The sequence below is a fragment of the Acomys russatus genome, chromosome 1 (genome assembly GCF_903995435.1).
Source record: "Acomys russatus chromosome 1, mAcoRus1.1, whole genome shotgun sequence".
Lineage (NCBI taxonomy): Eukaryota > Metazoa > Chordata > Mammalia > Rodentia > Muridae > Acomys > Acomys russatus.
In genome coordinates, this window is record NC_067137.1 from 49,696,189 (window position 1) to 49,724,174 (window position 27,986).

General features: G+C 36.6%; 1 protein-coding gene across 2 annotated transcripts in view; it reads left to right on the plus strand.

Annotated features, from left to right (window-relative positions):
* The window catches only part of Crppa (CDP-L-ribitol pyrophosphorylase A), a 242,465-nt gene that overhangs the window by 132,272 nt on the left and 82,207 nt on the right, over window positions 1-27,986 (plus strand). For both annotated transcript variants that reach the window (XM_051145035.1, XM_051145043.1), the window contains one exon: window positions 12,458-12,589. In XM_051145035.1, the coding sequence (XP_051000992.1) occupies window positions 12,458-12,589 (132 nt within the window). The remainder of the gene's footprint in view (window positions 1-12,457; window positions 12,590-27,986) is intronic.

A 27,986-nucleotide genomic window follows, 5' to 3' on the forward strand; every position in this document is an offset into this window, starting at 1 on the left:
ATTCAATATTAAGATCACATAGGAAATCATTGGCTTCCATTTAAATGAAACAAGAATAAAAGGGACTAAGACTGTGAACTGAGATGGAGACATGGTCAAAGAGCTGTTATAGATCTGGTAAAACTCTCACAATACACATATGTCTGAAAAGCTCGGTAGGAATCCTATCTTTCCAGGCTGTGTTTCCACAAAACATTCTTTAGAGAGTGGACAGCATATGATTTAAAGCTTAATTCTTCAGTATGTAGGAATGAATCCTCTAAGCATCAAATGAATCACTAGCTGTCAAAATTGTGGAAAATTAGGCAACACATTTATGAATGGGAGTTCAAACTTGAGAAGTAGAGCAAGCTCAGTATTACTTAGTAAAATCATGTGCGTACTTCTTTAATAGAAAAATAATTTTACTATAGTTCTCTCACACAGGGGCTCCACCTTGCATTGGCAGTGTACAGTTTTATTGGTGTTAGATGAAATGGGAAACTTTGTGAGTTCACTCTTACAAAAATTATAAAGTATCAGATAGAATTTTAGTGTTGGAAAAACATAATTAAGGCTTCAAAGGTATTAAACCTAGCTTAGTTGTTGTTGGTAGGAAATAGTTTTTAGGTATAACAGATCAGAATGTGAGGTCTTGAAAATAGTTAAAATATTTAATATTTTAACATGTCAGCAAATAATACAATAACTTATAAAAAGCCCAGAAAACCATCAGCCATTGACACTTGATACTTTACATGTGAGGAAGCTGTCACAGAGAAGTAAATTGTTTCCAGAAGGTTCCACAGCCCTCAGTGGCAGCCCCAGGAACAGAATCAATCCAGTGTGCTGTACAAAATATACACTTGCTACTTTGATGCTTTCATGAATGTGTTAAATAATGGAAAAAAGATTAAAAATATACATATATACACATAGATGTATCCAATGTTCCTACCTAATAAAGACCAAATGCCAATTGGAAAATAGGGCAGGGCCTCTTTTAAGTATAATGGCTTCTTATTTTAGCTTCACAGTCATGAGGCCTTTCCTGAATTTAAGCTATAAAAATCCACGATCTTGTAACTTTTCCCACCAGATTCTAGACATGGCTCTTTTACTTTTTGCTTTTTTTACTTCTCTCCTTTTACTTGACTGCTCACTTGGTACATTTTCTGCTGTTAAGCCTGTCATTCCTAGTCTGAAGATCTGTGTTGTCAAGGTACAAGTTCTTTCACAACAACGTGCAAAGGAGAGCGCTTTCCCTCCTAGTGTCTCTCACTGGGGTTATGTGTCAGTCTGTTTGCTTCCTGTCTCTAGATGACTGTTGTTGTTTGCAGTGGTTTTTGCAGCTTGGGAGCTCACCACTGGCTGGCCTTGGGGTAGTCCTGGTTCCGCTGCAGTCTCAGTTGCATTGCTTTTGTAACCTTGTGAACACTTCTGCTTTTCCTTCTGAAGTATTTTCTTTGCATTCCATGTTAAGTATTTATAATTTCTACTTGAATGTATTGGCTTTCTCTTTCCTGCCTGCGTACCACTTCAGCAGAAGTGGAATTACTTGTACAAGTTTTACAAATTCTTGTCTTGTGCTGATACAGTAGGTCTCAGGTATTTCCTGCCTAAGTCAATAATAAAACCTAGATAAATACTGGTTAAAGACTTCCCTTGGAGCCTTTTACATGTGTGGTAATAAAGGAATTAGTTTCTAACACAAAGATGAGGGGCAGGCTGAAGTCATTTTTATGAGGGGTGTTAAACGGAGAGAAGTGGCTGTGTTGCTATAATTTTAGATCTTTGCTTATGGCTACATGGTGAGCGGAAAGCTTATGTTGTAGGATCGAAATGGACAAAGATTAATTGTGATGAACATCAACTGGTGGTGTATAGAGAAAGGATTCTCATAGATAAACCTTCCTACTGTTAATCCTCTTAAAGGAGAGCATTCCTTTTTTTTTAGGTACAGTGGTGGCCTAATGAAGTCTGAAGCAGAATGGAACTTAGAGGACATTTTCTAATTTTTATAAGTACATTTTTATAATTAAGCACAGATTTAGGATTTCCTAATTATTTCCCATTTTCACTAGGCTAGTCAGCTTGGTTCAGTGCGCAAAACAATTTGCAATTATTTTTGCCAGTGTGATCCTAGTTAATCGGTTTGAAAACTGACATGTGAAGCAGTAAGGCCAATAAAGCAATGAAGAACATAAAAGTGACTGCTTTGCTAAGGAGATTATATTGATGCTAGCTCTAGGAAGAATTGGATGATTGACTTTGTCATTCATTAAAAAAAAAAAAATGCTTGATCCAGTGGAAGAATTGTGTTTAACATGTTAGCCATTGCCATGCCACTTATTTATTTGACGTATTGTGGTAGCTGCACTCTAGCTTTCTGGTTTCATATTTTAGTAGATAATTTAGCTTAAAACTGCACAGGGATTGAGAAGAGATAATGTGTGTATGTTTTCCCTAGTAACTATTCTCTTTGTGATTAGAGAGAATGATACAGTAATGATCTACCCAGGCTGTGGAGGCACTCTGTGCTTTGAGGCATTTGCTCTAGGTAAATGCTTTTTTACTCTTAATAAATGTATATACCACAAACAAAAATGTGCTTGAGAGTTTCTCTACCTTGATGCTTTTGTGCTATTGTCTTCTATTTAAATAATGAAATGAGCTTTAATAAAACCCTACCTTAATGATTCTTTGCAAAACTACTACACATTTTAAATATTGTTAAACTTATATGTTATACTTGCTTAACATTTAATATAATATAAATGATATAAACATATGGAACCTGACTTTGCATACACTATTTAATTGTGTACATTACTTGAGTTAATCTTGTTTAGTTAAGAAAGTTAATTATATTCTCATGTGACTAACGTGGTAGGGCTTCTGAATCTGGAGTTAATGCCCCAGGTATGGGTACTAGTTCTAGCACACTTTAACCTGTCCGAGCTGCTTAGTGTCTATGACCTTCAGTTCCGAATAGTATTTATCCACAAAAAGATATTATGCCCTTTTTGCATCTAAGGGGATTTTCTTTTTAAAATATTTTCCATTTCTAAACAGCAGCATGTTGTATAATCATTTCACATTTCAATTCTCTCCACTGTGTATATTTCAAATGTAGAGCAGTTGTCATTGTACCAGCCATGTTTAATATGAATCAGGTGCAGTGGCATGCCTGTTTCTTCTTCTTTTTTCTTTTTCCTTTCTTTTCTTTTCCTCCCTCCTTCCGTCCCTCCCTCCCTCTTTCTTTCCTACTTTCCTTCCTTCCTTCATTTCTTTCTCATTTTCTTTCTTTCTTTCTTTCTTTCTCAAGAGTCTATCCTGGAACTCACTCTGTAGACCAGGGTGGCCTCCAACTGTGAGTTGGATATCTGAATGCCTCTGCTGCCCAAGTGCTTGGATTAAAGGCATGTGCTGTCATGCCTGGCTGAAATGCCATTTTCAAGCCACTTTTGCAACCGACAAAGACTTATGAATTATTTTTCTTTTGTTTTCATCATTCTTATTCTCTTATTTTCACAATGTGTGCATGCTTTTAAGGATAATCCTAGCTGTTTCCTTTTGTTTTTTGTTTTTTTTTTTTTATTACCTTCCCACCACCTCTCTATTGAAAGTAGTTATAAAATTAATCAGTTCTTCCTACCAGGCGATTTTTGTATACCTGTCTTGGGCATTAGTTTTTGAAAATGAATATCTCAATGATAAAGTCCATGTTCCTGATCCCTCTTATAATTCTGTGTAAATAATAGAGAAAAATCTATTAGTCACCTCCAGTGAACTGTCCTTTGTACTACTTGACTTTTTAATGATAGAGATTCATATAGTGTTTACTAAACATCTGTGTGAAAAAATCTTTTGAAATGCTTACATTTTGCTTTATAGCTACTTCCTTTAAAAAAAAGTCATCCATTTTGAAGGAGTTGTGGCATTTTATTCTAGATAAGTTCCCATATTATTTTTATCTCAGTTAAGTACAGATATAATTGTACTTATCTTTTAAATTTTTTTAAATGGGGATTTTAAAATATTTATTTTAGCGACCACAGTAACTATGGAAATGCTATAGTTGATAACAGCTCAAGAATTCCTGTGTTCTTTCCCATTTAAATAAGTGGTAGATAAGGAATCAATGACTACTTGAGAGAACAAGGAGGTGTAGGTGAACTGCGAAGAAACACAGCTCTAATGTTTAGCGTGTCTAGAGAGGTATTAGGAGAATTGACTGCTTAGCCTGCTGAGAAGTGCACACTGAGCAGAGGTCCAGCTCTGACGTGTCAGAAGAACATCATCCCTCATGATAGAGTAGCGAGGAGTGGTTAGAGCTGGAGAGAACTGGTGGGTGGGTCTGAAGGAGAAGGGCTACACAAATAGCTAAGAGCCAAGGTTGGATTGCTAACTTGAAACTCTGAATGCAATACAAAGAATGGGTTAGACAAAGCAGAGGGGCCTTTGATGCACTGAGTCTCATCCTTCCTGGTGCTGCGACAACCCTTTACTTCAGTTCCTCATGTTGGCCTGACACCCCTCCCCAACAATAAAATCATTTCCTTTTTACTTCATAGCTGTGATTTTGCTTCTGTTATGAATTGTAATATAAATATTTGATAACAGGATATCTGATATCCGACCACTGCAGGTCATGACCCAGAGGTTGAGAAGTGTTGCCTTGATGAATTTGGTTTATTTAGAAGAAACTTCTTAATAATGCTCTAAGAAATAACGAAATAATGGGTTTTCCTGCCACAGCAGCTCAGGTTTAGCGGAGTTGGGCAGATGATGAATCAGAAAGTATTTAAGCGTGTCGGGTACACATCTTTAGTTCTAGCACTTGGGAGGTAGAGACAGGCATATCCCTGTGAGTTTGAGGCCAACCTGGTATATATAGAGACTTTTTGGCCCGCCAGGGCTACATAGTGAGACACCCCCCCCCCAATCTCAAGAAATAAAACAAATAAACAAAAAGAAAAGAAATACATATGAAAGCAAGGAAATGAAGATTGGTATTATAGTAAATGGGAGAGAGATGTAGCTTTTTAATTTTATGTTCCATAAAACTGGGACCTGATAGCAAGGTAGAAAACATTCAAGAAGGATCTTTTTGTTTTGAAGGCTGGGTGCCCAGGTGATAATCCTAGTATTTTTGTCACAGTATACTTAAGAATATTTCCCATAGCTGGGATCAGTGTCACACACCTGTAATCCCATCACTCAGGGAGCAGGAGCAGGTGGACCTCTGCGAGTTCGAGGCCAGCCTGGTCTACAACGCAAGTCTAGGACAGCCAAGGCTACACGGAGAAACTGTCTTGAAAAACAAAAACAAACAAACAAACAAACAAACAAAAAACCAAACCAAACCAAACAAAACGAAAGAAGATTTCACATAATGACAAGTTTGATGTATATTTTGTTTCATTAATATTTGAATTTTAATATTTTTTAAATCTTGCATTTTATATAATGGCACTAAATATAGTATGTACATGTATTACATATAAATATATTATTATTTAATATGTCAATGACTTTACCAAGTCTTATATGTCTGAATTATAGGCTATGATTTTTTGAACCATTTTTTTTGCAATATTTTATATTCTGAAAACTAAAACAGGATAAAACCAGCCAAAGAAACAGAAATTCAAAGCACCCATGGACTTTGAACTGACTCTCTAGCAGAGACAGGAACATGGTAAGAACATTACCAAACCTAAGTACTCCTCCCCGAGGATAAGAATATGAAGTGACCTAAAAATAGATTATTTTTGCAGTTTTCTAAGACTCTGAATGGCTTTTTATAAATATGTGGGAAGGTGATGGAGTCAGTGCAAAGTGCTACTCTTGGCGAACATGCTTAGACTGGAATGCTGTTTGCAACAATTGCACATGTGATCCCTTTAAAAGCAGAATATAATTCAATTTTCCAGGCACCAGAGGATTTATTTTATAGGATTCTGAAGCTAAGACTTCATTTGAGTCACTGCTAAGGTGGAGCACAGCAAGTTTTATCAATGCCCTCCGCTTTACCCCCATCGTTACTGGAGACCTCTTATTTGTGAATGGTGCCACCTAATACAGTCATGTCATTGTCACATACACATTGTTGAGTCCTCGGGACAGAATACTCATCTAGAATATGCAGAGAGAGAGAGAGAGAGAGAGAGAGAGAGAGAGAGAGAGAGAGAGAGAGAGAGAGAGAGAGAGAGAGAGAGAGCACTGGAGAGCACCACTGCCAACCCTCTTCAGAGTGTGGATGACTAGGATTGAGTTCCAGGCATGCTGAAGCGATAGAGTTCAATGGCGATCTTGTGTTTCTTGCTGTTCACATTTGGCAAAGATGGAATTCTCCATTTGTAACTCTCAGAACCCTCCTAACAAATGTTACCTGCTAATGCGTATTATTAATGCAATTATGTCAACATTAGTCATAACAGACACTTATTGATGGGTGAAGAAATGAGTCACCGTTCTCTTTTAAAAATAAATGACCCCCTTTAATTCTCACAGCAGTTGTGAGAGTTGATTGTCATAAAAACCATTATCCTCAGTTCAGGAGTAAGCCTAGCACTCAGTCTGCCTCACCACAGGAGACACATGGCATTAATAATGTCAATGCTTGTCTTCTTTGGGTAATTGAAACCTGAATCATTAGATGAAAATGGGATCTTAAAAATAATTTAATAAAACATTATTCTCATTCTAGAAAATTCTCAAATGAGAAGTAACTGGGGAATTGGCAGATCATTCCTGCCTAGTGTGCTAATATCTGGCTGGGGTGCTGCAAGCTCTATGAGCTCTTGCTGTAGGGCAGGACAGTCAGACAGTGTGTATTGCTGTTCCCATCTGCAATGCCCTTCAAAGGCTCATGTGTTAAAGGTTGGTGAACTTATTATGGAGTTGTTGGGATTAGTTGAAAGAAGTTAGGCTGTTGTTGTGCCCTAGTATCCTGCCTGTGCTAAGACCCAGAAGGATGGAGTCAGCCGGTTGTGGGCTAAATTCAGTTTTTGATTTCTAGTTTCTTGAGTTCTTTATATATTTGGGATATTGTAATGCTTGAAGTTACTTGATGGGTCCACTTGCACTTTGGATGAAGACTCAGAATGCTTGCAGAGGCTTTCTAAGTACTGCTTACAGATACTATGTGCCTGCCTTGTGGGTTTCTGAGGTTTGAAAAAAAATGGGTTTTCTCACTATAATCAAGATACATTATCTTTTGGAAAGCCCATTTGATGTTATAATTATTTTGAATTATATTAGCTCAGCATATAAGTAAAAACTATTTACAAGTATAGATATACCTGCATCTTTTCGTACAAGTTCAAGGTGGTGTGTAGTGGGCTTTGTAGTTGATGGAGGAAATACATGCAGCCTCTTTCACTGATGAATGAACTTCAAAAAATTAATCATCTTACAAAAAAAATCAGACAATGCTTATCCAGTTCATCTACAGACAACTTTTAAGTTTCATGATAAAAAACAAAATTTTGGGAAGTCACAAATAATATGCAGATTGCTGCAACTTAAGATAATTTTTTTTCTGGAACACTATTTTTTATTTTTAACTTAAGACACTTGGACACAATAGTTTTAAACTTTTTATGGCTATTTAGAGTTGGTTATTGACTCAGTAAAAACTCATCCTTGAGTTTTGGATTTTTTGTCTCAGTGCACCATTGATACTGCAGTGCCATGCCCTCAGTGTTGGCAGCATATTTCTCTTCAATATGCATCTGCCATGAGGGTAAGTGACTGACACTCTTCAGAGAGTGGTGAGGCTGAGCTGCAATATCTGGGAGTAGCTATATTAAATACACTCTGACTTAACAATGGTTTTATTTTCTAAGGCAAGATTTCCAAGGCCTAACCTACCAAGAAAGGAGGGACATTTGAGTACATGTGATATGGAAAACCCTTGAACACTCACACACTTATAACTTCATACTTTGGCAGTTTATATTTTCTGGAAGATTTCTGTAGGAAGAAAGTAAAATGAATGTTGACGTTATTTATATATAAAATGCCTCGTATCAATCACTAGTATTGCTTTTAACTTGTTTATTACAGATGATCTATCTGTGTTGATAATTACTGTAGTTGTGTATAATGCATAGGATTATTTTATTATAGGTTAGGGGCAAAACTATGTTCTAAAAAAAAAAGATAGTGTGTGGGAAAGCTAGCTCAGTGGCTAAATTCATTGGCCTCTTTTTCAGAGGACCCAGCTTTTATTCCAAGCACCCACGTAGCGGCTTTAAACAACATGTAATTCTAGTTGTAGAGAATCTGTGTCCACTTCCGGCCTCCTTGGGCACTGTATGCAAATGGTGCACAAACATGCATGCAGGGGAAACACCCATATATATAAAGTTTAAGACCTATTTAACATATTTCTCTCTTAGGCCTCTGTCTGCCTGCCTCCCTCCCTCTCTCTCTCTCTCTCTCTCTTTCTTTCTCATGTGTGTGTACACACACCCACATGTGCGTGCAGCTACCTGTGAAGATGAGGAGCCAGAATGGGATCCTCTAGAGGAAAAGTTATAGGCTGTTGCTAACCGTTCCCCGTTGGTTCTGGGAACAGAACCCAGGTCATCTGCAAGAGATGCGTATATGTTTCACCACAGTGATAACTCTCCAGCCCTAAGATTATGTTTTTATAATGCAGAGCACTTTGTGAAATAATTGGAAGGAAAATTAATCTTAGCAATTGTAGTGGAAACTTTGAATTTTTTCTTCTGACTGTTTAAAATACAGTTTTGGTTCTGTCCTTTTGCTTTTTCAAGTGAAGGTGTGAAAAATAATTGTGCACTCCAATATATCATTAGTACTTTTATAAAACACTTATTCTTAAAAATATTAAAGTCAAAAGAAAATGCAAAATCTTTTGTATGGTTAAAGTGTTCATGCAGATTTCTTAAATTTATTATATTTTGTCGGAAGTGATCATTTCCCCAGTCTTCTAGGATATGTGGTGGCTTGTAGAGATTTGAAAAGCAGTTGTTCTGCATTTAGTCTGCGCTTCCCTGCTAGTTGGTAACTTAATTTGTGCCCATTTATCAAAATTCTATCTTGACCTTCATGAAGACATTGAGATTTGCTCTGAGTGAGGCAGTTCAGTGTGAGATGCTTGTTCATGCTCTTATTCTCTTTTATTGAAATACAGTTCACAGAACTAAAATAATTTCATTAATATGTTTCATATAATTCTTAAATAGTTGAAGCAAGTTAAAAGTTTTTGAAGAGTTCTTCTGATCCTGGTGATAAATGCTGCTTTGATCTGCTTAGCAGCTGGCCACTGTTACCAGCTGATAGATATAGCCTGTGCATTCTTGGAAAGTCATGTTTTGCTTTGCTGAGCCTAATCTACCCAGTTTACTTTCTGTACACATGTGGGTCATTTTATAGTATCTATTGTGTCAAACTCACGGGTCTCAATCTGTTTTCTTCTAAGTCATTTATTTGATAATTACCAGTACTTATTTCCTTGACCAATTCCTTACACTTTTGTTGGATTTCAGCAATGTGTTATTTGGATACATTAGAACTCCAGAAATTAAGTTTTTTTGTTAGTCAAATAAACAGTCTCTTTCCCCTCAGACCACAAATCTTGACTTCACTCTCTGGGCTTCCTGGAAGCATGAACAATGGAATTAAGAGTGGTAAACTGGAGTTTTATTATACTAAATATTTAGTTCTGTTACTTTAGCAAATGTACCTGTCCTTAGAGATTAATGAAAATCACATTTTAAATTATTAAAAATTAATTGGAAGTCTTCTGGGGCTAGTGATATATTAGCTGGTCACTCTAGAAATCTAAAGCATATGTGGGATTGAGTATAGGAGACAGGAGGTGCAGATGGCTTTGTGTAAACCCTGGGAGCCAGAGCCCTTGCCACCCATGGAGCTGTCCAAGGTTAAACACATAAGCCATTTCTTAGTTCACTCATTAATTATGGGTGACATGTAACCAGCAGAATTGTATAGTGTCTATGTGATACTGGTACTTAGAAAGATTTAAAAGTTTCATCATACTTTGACGCCTTCAGCATCATTCTGCAGTGGTCTTTCAGGCAAGGTGACTTAGTACCAAGGTGTACAGTCTCCGGCAGCATTACTGAGGAGAGGACCTGACCCCTTAGCCAGCTCCCTGACTTTAAGTTCTGTCTATGACTGTAATATCCACAATTGTCTACAGTCTGGTAAGTTAGCTTGTTTTTTGTTTGCAAACTGATCTCCAAGTCCAGTTTACTTAAATATTGCAAATCCATAGGAAGGAGACTTTGTAGATGTAGATTCATCGATGATATGAAAGAGTCTCTGGTTGGTGAACCACCCTTTATAGGACTTCTAAGTGGGAACCAGTATATCTTGCTATAGCTGGTGGGCACCGAGGGCCTGGGTACCACCCATCGATTTACAAGCTAGACTACACTGGTGGAAAGTCAAGCAGTGTAGTCTAGCATGTTGCAGCTCATTAGATAGCAGTTATTCTTATCATGAGCTGCATTGCCTCATAAAGAAGTTGAAGTTCTACCTATATGGTGACAGGGAAGCAGGGATAGGAAGGAAGGGTCCATGTTTCCAGAGCCATATTCTCCTCCCCTTACACAGCAGCTGGTTAGCTCACGGGAAAGCTTTTCTGCTTTTAATTTTCTTGAAAAATTTTCTCCTTTTTTTGCTTAGATTCGCTGTGGAATGTCATTTTAAAGTTTTTTCTTTGCCATATAATTGTACTTATGATGTGAAATAGCTATATATACATATTTTCAATTAACTGTATTAATGACAAGTTCTAAAACACTTATTGAATATCTATTGAACCTAATATGTGTTAAAAATATTGTATGTCTTTTTAAAATGAGCATTGTAGGAGCTGGAACAAAGCTCAATAGTTGTATGCATGTTAGCTGTGTGTGAAGCCCTAGGCTTAATCTCCAGCAATAACAAATAAAAAGTTTCATATAAATAATTTTACTTAGAAAAACAAATTCAATGTTAAGATGGATAAATTCATCCCTGTATGGTATAGAAGAAACATAATAAAATGTATGTTTGGTATGAAATGTATTTCTCTTTGTGTGAGCAGGGTGGAAGGGTAATACCCACATAGGGGCATGAAGGTAGGGTAAGCTTTAAAATGTTTCTGCTTAGCAAGCATACGTAAAGGGAAACTTATAACTCTGAAAAAAACATTTAAATTAGGTATTTTAAAAGAACACACATGTTTATTAGTGTTCTTTGCATCATTTCTGCCAGTGGTTCTCAACCTTCTTAATGCTGTGACCCTTTAACTCAGATCCTAACGTTGCGGTGACCCTCCAACAATAAAGTTATTTTGTTGCTGTTTCACAATTGTAATTTTACTGCTGTTATGAATGGTGATATAAACATTTGTGTTTTTCCATGGTCTTAGGCAACCCTATGAGAGGGTTGTTCAACCTACAAAGGGATGGCTACCCACAGGTTGAGAACCACTGAATTAGGCAGTTTCCTATAAGAGTAATTTGCTATGTTTCCATTTAACAAATTATCTTGGAAAAACTATAATAATTTAGAAAAATAAGCAAGCATCACTCTGTGATCCTTTGAATCTTAATTACTTGTTTTTATTTTAATTAATTTACTTTTCTAACAATGTTTTTATTGATTATTTGGGAATTTCACACAATGCATCCTGACCACTAACTTCTTATTCCTTCCAGATTCAACCTCCTACCCTTATACCCTCCTCAAAAAAAAAAAAAATACACCAAGTCTATTTTGTGTTGCCCATATACTCATTGGAGCATGGTCAAACTCCCAGTGGCCAGCTCCTTAGAGATAACTGAGTCCCTCCTCACTAAATTGGCATATTTTCTAGAATACTGATATTGCCGGAAACAATGTTCTATAGAAAAATGCCCTGGGCTTATTATAACAACAGCAAATTCTTTATTAGAGATATCAGATATTCTAAAATACTGTATGTATTTACTTCCTTTGACTTTTATTAGTTTTCATAGGCTATTAAATAGCGAACCTTGTTGTAGTTCATGAGTTAAACTGAATTACTGGAATTGTATTTTTATATAACTGGTATGATTTGCAACAGAATGTTAGAGTTTATTTCTTTTTCATTAAATATTTTTTATTTTTTTACATATATATTTGTAATATTATACATATATACAGTAAACTACCTAGAGCAAAAAGAACCATGAAACAACCAAGAATTATATAAATGTTACATTCTTAGTGTTTTGGCTATTTGTATTTGGCAGCCTTGAAGAAAATATCTTTGCTATCTTGGTGTATCTAAAATTAATATTCTTCTTGACTATTTACCTCATATTTAAAAGGGATAAGTTATTCATGTATAAAGCATTTATTGCCTAAAGGACATTACAGATTAGTAACCTGTATTAACAAGATTAAGAGAACATCGCAGTTGTGATTTGAGCATCACTCTTCACTGTGCTTATGTTTGCAGGTGCACTGCCTTGATTTCACACTGGTGCCGCTCACTCAGAAGCTGGAGAGCCTGATGTGGATTCGGGCATTAGCAAGGGAAGTGAAAGAAAGGAATATTTTATTAAGCGGACTCCTCCTAAATTACTCACAGGTATTTAAAGTGTTAATATTTACGGATTGGGTGTTTTCATACTTCTAATAGTTTGGAAGTGATTTTGATATGGACGTTGATGGTAAAACAAACAAACAAACAAACAAACAAACTGATGGCTGGAAAAGACTCATCTGGAGCTGGGAGAGCTTTCAGGAGCTAAGGCTTTTGCATACAAGACTAAGCTGAGGTTGAACAACAAGAACTTGTGTGAAAAGCTGTTGCTGTAGGGCGAGGCTGTAACCACAGTGCTCTTAAAAAGAAATGGGAGGTGGAGCCCAGAGAATCCACAGGAATTTTTGTGTCAGCTAGCCTGGTACAGAGTGACAACAGACAATGCCTCATGCAAGGTAAAAGGAAGGGGCTGACACTTGAGTTTTTCCTCTAATCTCCACATGTGTGCTGTACTTAGGAGAACATGCATGCACTCTCATACACACACACACAGACACATAGACTTACTTTTCTCTTCATGGGCTGTCATGCGTCTAACCTCTCAGCTATAGGATGACAATAAAAACCAAACAAATGTTTTAGAGAAAAGATGTAAGCTCTGCGTTTTGACCAGTGTGGATCTCTGTGAAAATGTCCATCAATTACAAGAAGAAACTTCTTTAATGGGGGTAAGAACTACACCTATCTGTGGGTATAAGAAAAGACAACTAAGGGAGACAGAGGCAGGCAGATCACTGTGAGTTCAAGGCTACCCTGGCCTATAAATCAAGTCTAGGATGGCCAAGGTTACACAGAGAAACTTGGTCTCAGAAGGGGGGGGGGGCGGGAGAGGGGGTTAGACGAAATGACAACTATTTACAATACAGATTATATTATTGTATTAGTTTAGGAGAACAGTAGTAGTAGGTTGTCTTCTAGAGTCTATTACTGCTCCAGTCACAGATAGTTGACTAGACTAGATTTACAGTGTACGATATAATTTCCCTCCTATTGAGCAGGCCTTAAGTCCAAACAGACAACTGGCATACTCAGCCACAGTTGATGCATCTATAATGTAACTCCTATACCAAAGGCTCAGGGAAATTCACGAAAGAGAGGGAAGAAAGGTTCTAAGAGACAGAGGAACAAGGTACCTACTGCTAGACAGTGTCTTCTAGACATTGCAGGAAAGTTGCACCCATGAAATTTCAGTAATATTGCTGCCTAAACAAGATCTGCATAAAAGGTAACATCAGTTGACATGGGGGGAGTTTCCCAAGTCCCCACCCTTCGATGAAGACCTTCAGTAATTGTTTGCTGCTGAGAGACAGAAAACAAAGTACAAGATAGCCAGTCCTAAACATATGTATATATGAGCAACACTGAATGGTCTTAGTAGGCTATGTCCTTCATAGATTGTGTGTGTCTGTGTGTGTGCATGTAATATATATATATGCATATGCATATGTATATGTAACAATATATGCATATATGTAACAATAATTAAAAAGGCAGACATGAATTTGAGAGGGATTGGGAGGTATGGGAAGAGAAAAGGAGGGATGAAGATGATATAAATATAACATTCATGTATGAAATTCCCTTCAGAAAATTAAGGAAACAAAACCCCCAAAGAACGTAATAAGCTGGCTATTAGGTAGTTCAAATAAGATTGTGATGTTTGCTAAACAAAAATACTTCAGATAAATTTGTAATTATGTTCCAAATTGGAATTTAAACTTCAGATTTAACTGAGGTCCTCTATTTTATGGGAAATCATGTAGAATTATTATTCATGCCTTGTGGCAAATCTGAAATTACTTAATTTTAAGTTGTATGCCTAATATTAGTGATCAAGTGTTTTCTCCAAGTACATGTTACTTAAGCACTTAAAGTGAGTGCCTGGCATCTACATTTTGACAGAGCACAGCACTTAGCTGGAGAAAAGCATTTGTTATTATGCTAGTAGCAACAAGCTAGTTAAAGTGGAAGGCAAGATGCTTGGCTCCTAGTCATTCTTTATACAAAGAGATGGGATTTGTACAACATTTGGAGACTCTCATAGAGAAGTTACAATTGTCTTTTGTGCACACATAGCTGTCATCAGACCCGTGACTACTTTATAGTTTTATTTTTGAGGTCTCATGTAGGTGATTAAGTTAAGTCTGACAATTGCTTTGGGGTTGTTTGGAATAAATATGATTCATTACTAGCTTTCCAGGTAGTCACAGATATTTAAAATTGTTGCTAGGAGATAGAGAGATAGCTCAGCATTTAAAAGACCTTGCAGAGGACCTGAGTTTGTTTTCCAACATCCCTATTGGACAGGGGACAGCCACCTGTAATGCCAGGTCCAAGGGATCTGAAACCCTTTTCTGGCCTGCATACATGTGTGCATGTGGACACATGTTTGTACACAATGTAAAAATCAAACAAAAATTTTAAACTTATGTGTGAGAAAGCAGCAAAATAATGTGTTTTCAAATACAACTATACATTTTTGAAATTATCTAAGGTATGCCATTAGTCTGCAGGCATATTTTTAAATAGATACATTTGAATTAAGTATAACGGTTATCATCACTAGAGGCATGGTGTGCCATTTGCAACCCTACACGGAAGTCTGAAGTAGGACGATAGTATGAGGTGAAAGTGACATCAGCTTGTCTGTACAAGTTAGTGAGTCTAGAAAATATAAAGACAGTCTCATAGGGAGAACTTCAGTGTTCTTTATGATGTAGCTGTAAGCTTTGCTTCTAAAATATATATAAATGAACCCAGTTTAGCCACTAAAAAGATGAAACATTCAATTTTCAAAGGATCCTGGAAATCTAAGATGGTGAAACTATAGAGGTTGTGAAAGTCAAGCTCCCCAAGCTCCAAAGAATACAGATTCTTGCTCATAGATGGATGACGGGTAGAGGAGGAACTTCAGTCTGTGTCCTTGGTCAGGAATATTTCCTTCTCAACGTACTGTAATTTTTGGTTTATAGTATACAAATATGGTAGGAATTATAAATAAATCATTTTCCATCTTTACAAGGGACTTAGGTATGAACAATGCTAACACCACAGTGTGCAGATGTGAAATAAAATGTATTTAGGCAAAGCTCAAATGAGAGAGAGAACATATCCAATCCTTGGAACCTTCAGGACTATATGACTCACATCAGGTACAAAGGGTCTGCTTGCACTGCAGCCAGCTTTCCAGTGGAGAGTAGAATTGCAAGGTAAATGTTGAATACCTTGTTGAGTTATAATTCAGAGGCCATGAATGATGTTTGTATTAAATGTGTTCTAAATATCACATGGGATACACATGCATTTCACATTTGCTTATATGCAGTTTGAGTTTAACTTAATACTTTGTGGTTTTTACCTGCTGAATCCAGCAGCTTTAATACAGCACTCCAATATCCAGCATGCTCTGAGTACTTAAGGGCTGAGATGGAGGGAGATATCTCTGTGTCTCTATACCCAAGATATTTCCTTGGTTGGAAAACAGGTTTGCTTAAAACCAGAAGAGTCTGGAGTCTATTGCTTGCTCTTAGACAGATCTCTGTGATTCTGAGCTGAGAACTGCAAAGCCAGGTTTTTAATGAGCTACCCAAGATGGAATGGAGAAAAGGCCTGTAAAGTCCCTCAAGGTACCTCAGTCAGTTTAAGGCTATTCTCATCCAGGATGGTAGAGCACGTTGGTAAGCCTATCATGCAGAGGTCTGGAGTATGAGGTCAAGAGTTTGAGACATTGTCTTAAAAAACAAAGCTGTATTCTTTATTATTTTTAATCCAACTTTGCTATAGAGTTGTAAAATATAAAATTCTATTGGAGGAATGCATTCTAATTATCTGAAAGTCTGTTACTGATATAGTTATGAATTTATTCATATCTAATATTTAAGGTATGAATGTTTTAAGCCAATAAGGGGTTTCAGACTTATTTTATTGATGTCTAAAATATTTTATAGTTATTCTTAATATAAATATTTACAAGTATACATTCTTATAATTTTTATATATGAGCTATAATAAAACTTTTATAGTCTATAAACTTTATAAAGTCCCATAGTTTTCTACTCTGTACATGTATTTTAAAACCTCAGATATTCAAGGTCAAAGCAAATGTATGGTTTCAAGGCTAAAGTGTTTTCTGAACCTATTACTATTGAAAAATGTCTGTTTGCTTCTGCACTAAAGAAGAAGCTGTATAGTGTTTGACAATTTATGTAAAGATGCTACATTTGGAAAACTTAGGCCGTAGAACCATTGTGTGATGCTATCCATGGTATAACTTGCCTATACTTCGAGTATTCATGAGACAAGGCAGGAAAATTATGACTTTGAGACCAGCCTGATTTATATGTTGAAGCCCCATATCAAGCAAGCAAATAAACCACTGAACAGAACAAAATGTAAGTGGAGATGAGAAGTGAAAGTGTGCTGGTCCTGCCAAGTGACACTGTGGCAGGTCTCACTCTGATGCCTGTTAAATCAGAATCTCGAGTCTGTTGTTTTCTTTTCCTTGTATGACCATGAGTTTCACTGTACTATTTTTATTTCTTTCATTGATAGGTTAGTCTTAGATTTAGTACTCTTTAATATTGTTTAGAGAGACAATACTCATTTTCTTCTAGACAGCATAATAAAAGTAAAATGAAAGACAACCAGAGGAGAGCTGTATTTACCCAGAAACGGGGTGGGGGGAGCATCTCAACAAGGCGGGGCACTTGGAATTAAGTCTATAGATGGATGTTCTCATTTTTATTTCTTCCTGCTCAACAGTCTTTTGGTGGTTTTGATGAGAGACAAAGAGACAATAGAAGTTTAGAAAAGAATGCTTGGGTTTGTGCTAACTTTCATAGGCGGGAAGACAGGAAAGGACTTTGCAGTTGGCAGAGCTACAGAAAGCAACTGAGCAGATTGGAGTTTAGTCTGCATTCCACTGGCTCTGCTTCCGAATTCCAACTTCTCATGTTATTATAGATAACATTAAAGTCATACAGTAGAAAGCGAAGTTAACAAAGCCTTTCTGTACATTTTTGTTTAGTAGTTATTTGTGAAAGGCTTATGAAAGTCATATAAATTCCCCCCAAAAAGATATGAAACTAAAAAGTAAATCCTTTTAGCAACATTAGATTTAATAAAGTTATGTAAATATGTCTTACACCACAAATATATCAGATTACTGTATGTGGTGGGTTACATGCTATTATCCTTTGTTGTCTTTTGTAAGTGTCTTTTGTGAGCTCTGAGAGATATCTAGAAACAGCCTGGGTCCTGAATCTTTGTAATCATTGCAAGTGTCCTTGCTAGGAAACACACACACAAGTCCAACATCTCTAAGATATCTTTGTGTCCAAAGACTGAATTTGTTTTCTATCCTGAAGTGTTATTTGGTATCATCCTTAAGAGCACAGGATTGGTCATAGGGTAGGTGGAGATATCTCTACGCTTCCAAACACTAAGGAAAGTAGCAATTGAATGGGATAATCAAACAAGCATTCAATGAGACTGGAGGAGTTAGTCTTTGTTTTCTTCAGTGAGCTGATTTCTGGGTTTTAACTATTGTAACTGAGTGAACAGATGATTGTTCCCACTGCACTGAAGCATGCACCCACACATGCATGGCTGAGCATAGCACCGAAGCATGCAGCACTGAACACAGCACTGCAGCATGCACCCACACAAGTATCACTGAACATAGCACTGAAGCATGTACCCACACATGCAGCACTGAACACAGCAGTGAAGCATGCACCCACACATGCAGCACTGAACACAGCACTGCAGCATGCACCCACACATGCAGCACTGAACACAGCACTGCAGCATGCACCCACACATGCAGCACTGAACACAGCACTGCAGCATGTACCCACACATGCAGCACTGAACACAGCACTGAAGCATGCACCCACACATGCAGCACTGAGTACAACACTGAAGCATGTACCCCGACATTCAACATTGAATAGAGCACTGAAGCATATACTCCAATGTGCTGCACTAAGCAGAGCCCTGAACCATGCATCCACACATGCAGCATTGAATCTGTTTGCAGAAACTCACAAGGCCTTGTTCAGAGTAATTAGGCTCCTCTGTCTCTGTCTCTGTCTCTGTCTCTGTCTCTGTCTCTGTCTCTGTCTCTGTCTCTGTCTCTGTCTCTGTCTCTGTCTGTCTCTCTCTGTCTCTTTCTCTGTATCTCTCTGTCTCTTGCTCTGTCTCTCTCTGTCTCTCTGTCTGTCTCTGTCTCTGTGTCTGTGTCTCTGTCTCTCTCTGTCTCTGTCTCTCTCTCTCCCTCCCTCCCTCCCCTACCTCCTTCCTTTCTTCCTTTCTTTGCAGGGTATGGGATTTTTCTTAGATAAAATATTTTTCACTTGTCAATATTACTTGGACTTTTATTGTCAGAGTTAGTAATTTTTCTAAGTTTGAAAAACAGAATTATTTTTTAAGGAATTTGGTTGGTTCATTTGGTAAACTCTGAAAATGGCAACAGATTAGCTTCCTGGAACATATCCAAATGAAATGCAGTATTAGACACAGTGATTAGTTACATATCTATTTTATTTGTGGTAAAAAGGAACAAATTATGTCTGAAAATGAAAACATGCATTCTAACAGGAAGTACAATATGGGAGATTCTTGAACTAATTCACTCGGGAATGGCTTCCATTGTCATTTCCTGTTTAGAAGCTTGGGAGCAGTTTTACCCCATAGATCCTGGTGACCATCTGTCTCTGGGTCACTCTCAAGACTGCCATCCCCGGAGCTGTCTTAGAAATGATCTCCTTGAGCTACAGCTTGGATTTTTTTCCTTAGTTAAGTGCGGTAGATTTTAAACTGTTTCTAAACAAACTGTAGAACTCATTGTTGTCAGCAAAAAAAAAAAAAAAAAAAAGAAAAAAACCTACTGCATCCATGAGAGTTCAAGAACCCTCTGTACTTAAACGCAATTTGCAACATTCTGTTATTTTTTGTATGTTTAGAATGCTGAGATGTTTTTGAAGTTAAATAAACAGTATTACATTTAAAAAAAAAAAAAAAAAAAAGAAATGATCTCCTTTCAAACTCAGTGCATTCTCTAGGGTCACTGGGACCTTAGTTCTTCCTGCTCACAGGACCTTCTTCACAGAGAGTCTTACAACAGCAGAGCTAGCAAAGGAGCCGCCCAACAATACTGAACTCCCCTTCTCCCTTAGCTGCATAACCGAGCAACAACTCGCCATGTCTTTATTCTGTAGACCAGAGACAAATTCCCAGGCGCCACCCTCCCTCAGGAAGGGTGTTATATGCAGGCGTAGGTACTGGGTGTTGGCAACTGTTGGAAGCCACATCAGATTCTGCCAACCGCAATACTAGTAAAGTGCTAATATAATGAGCTGCATCCTAATTTACTGCTGATGTCTTCATGTAAATTCAGGTATTCAAAATTGAATTAGGTCTATAAATATTTAAATATGAAAATTATTAATATATATGCATGTACATTAAAATATATGCATACTTAAGTACATATATATGTTTATTCGTTGGCCATATGAATATATAGCTAGATATATACAGTGGACTGTAGAAAGCCAAAAAAGGAAATTTAATCTTACAGTATGTTTACAATTGCTCTCCATTCGTTAATTTCATGTTACATAGAGTGTAGTGGCATCATTATCTAATTTTATTTTTTAGTGAGGAGACAGGTAAGTCATGTATGAGTAAAAAAAAAAAAAAACCACAATAATGAAATGAGCATATTCATCCATAGTTTTCTGTTTTTGATTTTCAACCATTTGATGATTCTTGTGATGTAGATTTTCATCTCAATTATAAATAGCCATGTTCTCTTAGATACTAAGTTTAAATTAAACATACTAATAAAAATAAATGTTCTAAATGTAAGTCATGCATTCCAAGGAACCTTCAAAGGCATTTTATAGCACTGTAGCTTCATGTGGCTCAACCTCAAACTTTGCATTTTAATTTTCTTTCAAATCCCTTCCTTCATCCTAAGTCCTGACACACAGTTTACTAACTGACTTCCTATTGTCTACAGCCAACTCCGCACCATGCTGAACACAAAGCCAAGCTTCAGCCTGGGTTTCAGTCCTCCTGGAATTCACAGCTTGGCTGATGAACAAACATGAAATCACAAGGCTATATGTTTTAATATACCTAACCAGTTTGTACTATATAAACATTCTCCCCCACCCTCTCACATCACAACTGTAAAGATGACTTAACTATAGACTATTTGACAGGCAAAATGTGTTAGAAGAGTTGGAAGAGAAGGCCATGGTAGTGTTCCCTTGCCTGCCGAGCCAAGTTACGCGGTACAGGAAAGCTTCTGTGCAGAAAGTAAGGAAGCTCGGCAGAGGTCTACTGTACTTTTTCATATAGTAATAGCAGGCTTAAGGACTTCAGGAGTTATGAGTGAAATCACAGGAATTTATAGTACAGGTCAGTAGTCCCACATGCTTAGGAAACTGATGGAGAGATTAACTTGAGATACCACAAAAAAGGAAACAACTATATAGTTATGTGTATTATCTCAGATTTGTGGATTATGGATATCTTGTTTTATTCAACTCAACATAATAAAAAACATTTAGTATAGAAAAGCAAATTCCATAAAATCATGAAGATAGTGTAATCATGGATAGATGTTGGAACTTCTTTGAATAGGCTGAAGATAAAATACCAATATTTTAAAATATAAAAATTGTCATCACCTAATCATAGTTATTTAAAAAATATTCCTGTTGCATACTTTTAATGAAACTTCATTTTTTCTCATATAACGCCACAATCTAAGAATTGTTATTAGAAGAGCACATCAATTTAGAATGTATATACTTATAGGCAATCATAATACTTCATTCAGATTCATGAGGTCTGAATTATAATTCCTGCAATATGATAGTGACTTATTTGAGAAAGTTGAGATGAATTATGTTAAAAGCTTATAACTCAGGAAGTGTTGGGTCCCAGAGTCCTGAGAGAGTATTTTCTGAAAATAGCATTGTTACAGTACATTAGAACTAGCACATAAGGAACCCAGGGACAGACAACTGATGATCTTAAGCGATGACTTGCTTATGGATTTACTAAAAGCACACACTTCATTTTGAGTGATCTGATTTCCTAGAAATTGTCCATTATATTCATTACCATACTGCTAATGCAAATGAAAAGGTAAAAGTATGATTTGATTTCCACTTTTATCCAATTCCTGTTATGTTGGTAAAATGGGGGAAAAACTATAAATAATAGCGTATTCAAACTAAATAACCAGTTCATGGGAAAATATAGAGTTTCCAAATGTATGTGCTGTTATTATAAAGTGTGTTACATTTATGTGAAAAATACCCATTGGCAGTAGTTTCATGTTGATTTTCTTTAAATACCAGTTGAATGACAGAACTACCTTTCTCAGCTTAATTTATAGAAAACTACTTTTCCAAACTGTAGGTACAGTTGTGTAAGGAACTCTAAAATTACAGTGTTTGAATGAATCAAGTGGAGAATATCATATGCTTGTGGTTTTTTTGTTTTGTTTTGTTTTGGTTTTGCTTGTGGTTTTGATAGCCTTGGTGGCGTGGGAGTAGGGCGTGGGGAGAGACATTCTAAGTCAAGGTCAACAAGGCTTGTGGTACAAAGACATATTTGGGGGCTTATTAACCATTAGATATTTATTATATGTAATTTAGATACAAGAATAAATCATTTAAATACAAGTGAATAATTTGCCTAAGGACAGTTTTCCAGGAGTGATTTTTGAGAGATAGTATCATTTGGTCCTATTGTATTTCCTGCTTCCAGTCATCACTTTATAAAAGTTGATCATCTCCATAGTCTGAAGTTGTGTTCATAGTCTCTCAGAATCCATTGCCAAAATCTCTCTTTACCTGGGAAAATGTAAGCACTGGAAAGTCTTTCCCTACAGGGATGATGACTTTCCATGGCTGCATAGATGGGGCCCTTCTTTTAGCCCTTCCAGGTCTATATACTCTCGCCCCAGCAGGAGGCCACTTGAAATTAAGGCAGAGTTGTAAACAGAAGGTATATGAGACCATAGGATAACCAACCCTCTCCAGGCTTTATGAGGGGATAATGGTTGTCAATAGTCAAGCCTGGCCGAGATGATCTTTTCCACCTGGGCACAGCTGTACTCCCCAAGATGGTGGCTGTTTGGCTGCTGAGGACAGTCCAGTATAACAGCATCCTCTTGGCATTTCTGGTATAATCACAGTGAGTGCAGTGGGGCTCATGCTCCCCTGAGACTCAGAGAGAAAGGAGCAATGTGTGCTACAAGCTTGTGTCTAGAAGATGGTGAGGTTTATTAGTTTTTCATTCATCTAATTACTCACCTTTGACAAGTGGTGAGGAAATATGTTTTAATTAAGCTTCAATTTCCTCTTGCTGAGTGGAGAATGATGACTGTACACTGATGCTATTAGTATGTGATTTGCTTGAATAACAAACATATCAATAGTAACTCCTTTTATACTCTTGCTCCTAATGGGCAGGAAAACAGATGTTTTACAAAGGCACTATTCACGGTTATTAACTCCTGCCATTTTTATAGGTTATAGCCACTGTATCATTCCGAAACTCTATCAGGAAGAATATAGGGAATCAAAGTTCAATAATAAAACTACAAAATGACTCTTTTTTTTTTCAGTTAAAATTATATATTACAATCTTTTGCATTTTATTATTTTAAAAATTATTTTTAATTTTTACTTTTAGACTAATGTATGGACAAACATTTCAAAGTATATACTCAAATATATAAGAAATCCTACCTCTTTGACATGTTTAATATTTTTTTTATTTACCAGAGAGACTTTTTCATTGAAAGTATTCAAGTTAAGGCCTGGAGCTGGAGAGATGGCTCAGAAGTAGACAGTGCAAATTGCTCTTGGAGAGGACCCTTATTTGTTCCCCGCACTCAGGCTGAGTGGCTCAGAACCACTTGTAACTCCAGCCCCAGGAGAATCTGAGGCGTCCAGCCTCAGGAGGCACTGTATACTCAGGCGTGCACCCCCTGCCTCATACACATGGTGAAAAATAAAATCTTAAAAATGAAAAAAAAAAAAAACCGAAAGGAAACACACAAATTAAAATCTTAGAAATTTACTTTTTGTCTATCTTTTTATTTAATAAACTTTATGATGAGAAGTGTTTCTCACTTTCTTATTGGTGAATTGTCTTAGGCTCTGACTAGAATTGTTCAATTTTGAATTTTAAGTAGGAAGAAGTATTGCTAAATAAACTTGGGCTTACTTCTAATTGTACTATATTCTTCACTTTAATCCTCTTATCCCTTTATTAAATTTCTGACTCCATATTTAAGATGTTTTGATGCAATTAAAGGATTTTGTCTCTCCAGGGAGGGTGGTCTTTTTTTTTTTTTTTTTAATTTAAGAAAATCCTGTATCAGCCCAGACTTAGTTGTATTTTTCTCACCCTTGTGAGTAGACACAAACTAAAGCCCTTGATAAAAAGTTGCTACACATTTAGTGACTGAGTTCAATTCTAAATCATGGAAGAATAATTAAACATAATCTCTAAAGCTACCGTTTTACTTGAAAATGAAATGGTTATATCATTTTCTCTAAAAGTATGCTAATCCAAGAGCAAAGGTTAAAGCATGCAGTGACATGTCTTTGTGAACTCTCACAACACAGCAGGGAAAGCATTTCATTTAGCCTTAAAAGGGTCAGAAGCTGCGATACAAACACTGTTGATAGGGTTTTCATAACTTCTCACATGTTTCCTGACCCACTGGGTAGCTAGAGTTTTTTCTTTGTGTTTTCCCTGTGGAAAACATGATCCTTGAAATAGCACTGTTGAACAGGGGAACATTACTGTGGGGTGAAATAGTTAATGTTGTTCCTTGACAGTTGTCTTTATCAAGGATGCCTTTGTCTTCCTTTCCTGCTCCCTCTTATCCATGATGCCCCTGCTGTTAAAATAAAGCAGGAAAATCCTCCTTAGCTGACCCTTTGACTTTATTTTATTTTTTAATTCCAGTTCTATGATGAGATTTCAGTTGTTTGTTTTTAATAAACTAAGAACACTAGGTTTGACAATAATATCCTGAGTATTTTCTTAACAAATATTTTAAATCTAGTATCTCACTGTGTGTATCTTTTGCTTCATTTAAGCTATTTGCTCTTTTTTCTAAGGCATTGGGGAAAGAGACAAAACTCTTAAGCCAGTAAATGATTCTGCAAATATCTTGAGGATGTCACAGCATAGCATCTAAAGCAGCTGTTGGGCCTTCTGCAGTATGGCAGACTGTACTGATCCTCAGGTTTCTGAAACTAGCTACTACATTGATGCTGCTGGTTTCAGCCATAATATTTGTTGGACTAAGAAAAAAACAAAAACAAAAAACATGTCCTAAGACAAGTCAGGAGAACTTTCTCATTAGGTCTTAGTGAATTGTGACAATTCTTACCTAAACTGAACAGCAAATAAAAATAAAGTCATCAGTAGATGGAGTTGGAGGGATTGTTTCATGGTTATGAGCACTGGCTGCTCTTCCAGAGGACCAAGCTTCTTTTTTTTTTTTAATTAATTAATTGTGTATATGAGTACTCTGTCTTCATGTACACCAGAAGAGGGCATCGGATCATAATACAGATGGTTGTGAGCCACCATGTGGGTGCTGGGAACCACTGAGCCATCTCTCCAGCCTGAGGACCAGGCTTTTATTCCTAGCACCCATGTGGTAGCAACTCACAACTGTGTGCAACTCCAGGTACAGGGGTCTTCTTTTGGCCTCTAAATGCAACATACATGGCACACATATAGCACATGTATGCATGCAGGCAAAACACCCATACGGTTAAAGTAATAATAAAGTAAAATTTTAAAAAATTAATAGAAATACAAAAGGCTTCTCTGGTTGTATTTTTTTTTCTTTTTTAAAATTTTATTTTATTAATTTATTCATATTACATCTCAGTGGTTATCCCCTCCCTTTTATCCTCCTATTCCTCCCTCCCTCCCATTTTTTCCTACTCCCCTCCCCTATGACTGTGACTGAGGGGGACTTCCTCCCCCTGTATATGCTCATAGGGTATTTTTTAAAATAGAGGTCACCAAATTTAATATCATTGTTACAGACTGTCTTACTTCAGTGAGCAAATTTTATTTGAAATGCAGTTTGGAATAGGCTTTGTGAAAATCTTTCTCATCAGCAGTCTACCTTTAGAAGCCAGGTCAGCCAAGCTCATGAATGGGAATAAAAATAGAGTGCCTTCCTCAAAGCCATTTGTGGTACTAGTCACTAAAGACAGATCCATGGATGTTATATAGCCCTAAACAGACAGGATGCTCTGTGGTCACTGGGTTTGTTTTGCTATTGCTTTGTCTCTGGTTCCTTGCTTTATTTGTAGTACCCAGAATGGTCCTGGAATGCTAGGCCCTTGGTAACTATTTGCTGATGGATTGATGAATAAGACCACAAATAAAGCATTTAGAGATTGCCCTAAATTTATGTGCCCCAGTTGTACTTACAGTGCTGTATTTCTTTGGTTTATTCATAGTGTACCCCTGAAAGTATCTAAAATATCAGAGAATGCTGATTATACTCCCATACGGATCCTGCAACGGATCGAATTTATACAAATGTGTTTACCCCAGGAATTTAGTCAGTTTATTAAATAACCTTCCTATATGTAATTTAACATATTTACATATTAAATAGAAGTGTTGATATTATTTAAATAATTAGAAAAGAGACACGGGCATAATTTCACATCCAATCATGATAAATTCGTAGCAAACCTAGGGCACTGTTAAATTTTAATTGTAAAACTATATATCAGAAATATAAGGAATGTAGCACTCTTAATATGGTAAGACAATGTTAGGATATTGTCTTTACATGACAAATGAGAAAAGACTGCCCGCAATTACCATTTCTAGCCAACCTTGTATTGTGTACCTGAACTAGAGCAGAAGGGTGAGACTGAGATGGAAAGGCCTGGAGGCAAGGAATCCATGGAACATTGTTTGCAACTTGAAAAGAATACTAATTAAATAGTAAACTTGAGAGATTACAGGCAAAAATTTTAAGGCTCTCAACATACTATACACTTTTATTTCAGCATAAGTTCAAAAATTATTAGAAACCTGACTTGCTATATTATATTGAGATCTTGCTATGGATGTGTGTATGTGTTTCTGTGTTGGAATGAGTGATCTTTTTATGGATACGTGTTTGTATTCCCTTGATCTCTTAGTTTGCAGAAAAAAAAGGGCTATCATTTTCATTTATTTCACAATGAATTTTATTACCTGTTACATATGCACTGGAGTTTATATATTTTTATTTCTATACCTGGCTCAAAAATAGTGAGAAAATGCAAAGAATAAAGTATTGCAAATGAACAAAGATGAGAGCCATCTTGTCTTGGACTGATCAAGTTCAGCACCACCTTTCCTGGTGAACAGTGGAGCAGTGACAGCTTCTGCTAGCTGAGTGTGAGAAGCTTTGCTTCAGGTTTCTGCATGCTTTGTCTCCACAGACCGTGTGAACACTCTCTGGCAGGAGTGTACTGTTGCTCAAGGGACTTGATAATATGCCAATTTATTAATAGCACAATAAGTCATTTAGATGTGTATATCTCTCACACTTTGTGAAAAGCCTTGCGATTTTTTTCATATGTTAATTGACTTTTCAGAAATCTTAAGGCATAGGGCTGTTGCAGCATAATTATACACTGTTTAGATGTGACATTAGGTGACCAGCAACAACTACGAAAACAAACAAACAAAAAACCAAAACCAAAACAAAAGTGCAACCCCCCCCAAACTAACCTTGTACTTATGATTCAATTTTTTTAAAAATTTATTCTTGTTACATCTCAATGGGTATCCCATCCCTTGTATCCTCCCATTCTTCCCTCCCTCCCATTTTCCCCTTATTCCCCTCCCCTATGACTGTTCCTGAGGGGGATTACCTCCCCCTGTATCATAGGGTATCAAGTCTCTTCTTGGTAGCCTGCTGTCCTTCCTCTGAGTGCCACCTTTGATTGAATTTTTATGTATCAAATAATTATAGAACTTCATAAGTCATTTGACTTATAGGAATGTAAATGTTATGAAAGATACTTAATTTAGAGTCTGTCAAGAGTGTTTCAAATTCTTCATTTTACATATAGACATTATGATGATTAAATATCTCTCTTGATGTAGAAGAATGAGGTTTTGAAACATTGCATACATTAGCAGTTGGGAGGTTAGCAATGTCTTTCCTAAGACAGTGTTTTGAGAATCTAACAACTATTTCTTTTTACACTGAAGCATGCTTGCAATCTCTGAAATGGTAAACAATCTCTAGTGAGCAGTATAGAGATTCCAGGTGGAAATTTTTGTTGTAGTGGTAATAAATACGATCTTAGTTTGTTTTATAGAATTATGTTATCTTCTTACCAGGGGTACCCTGATCTTA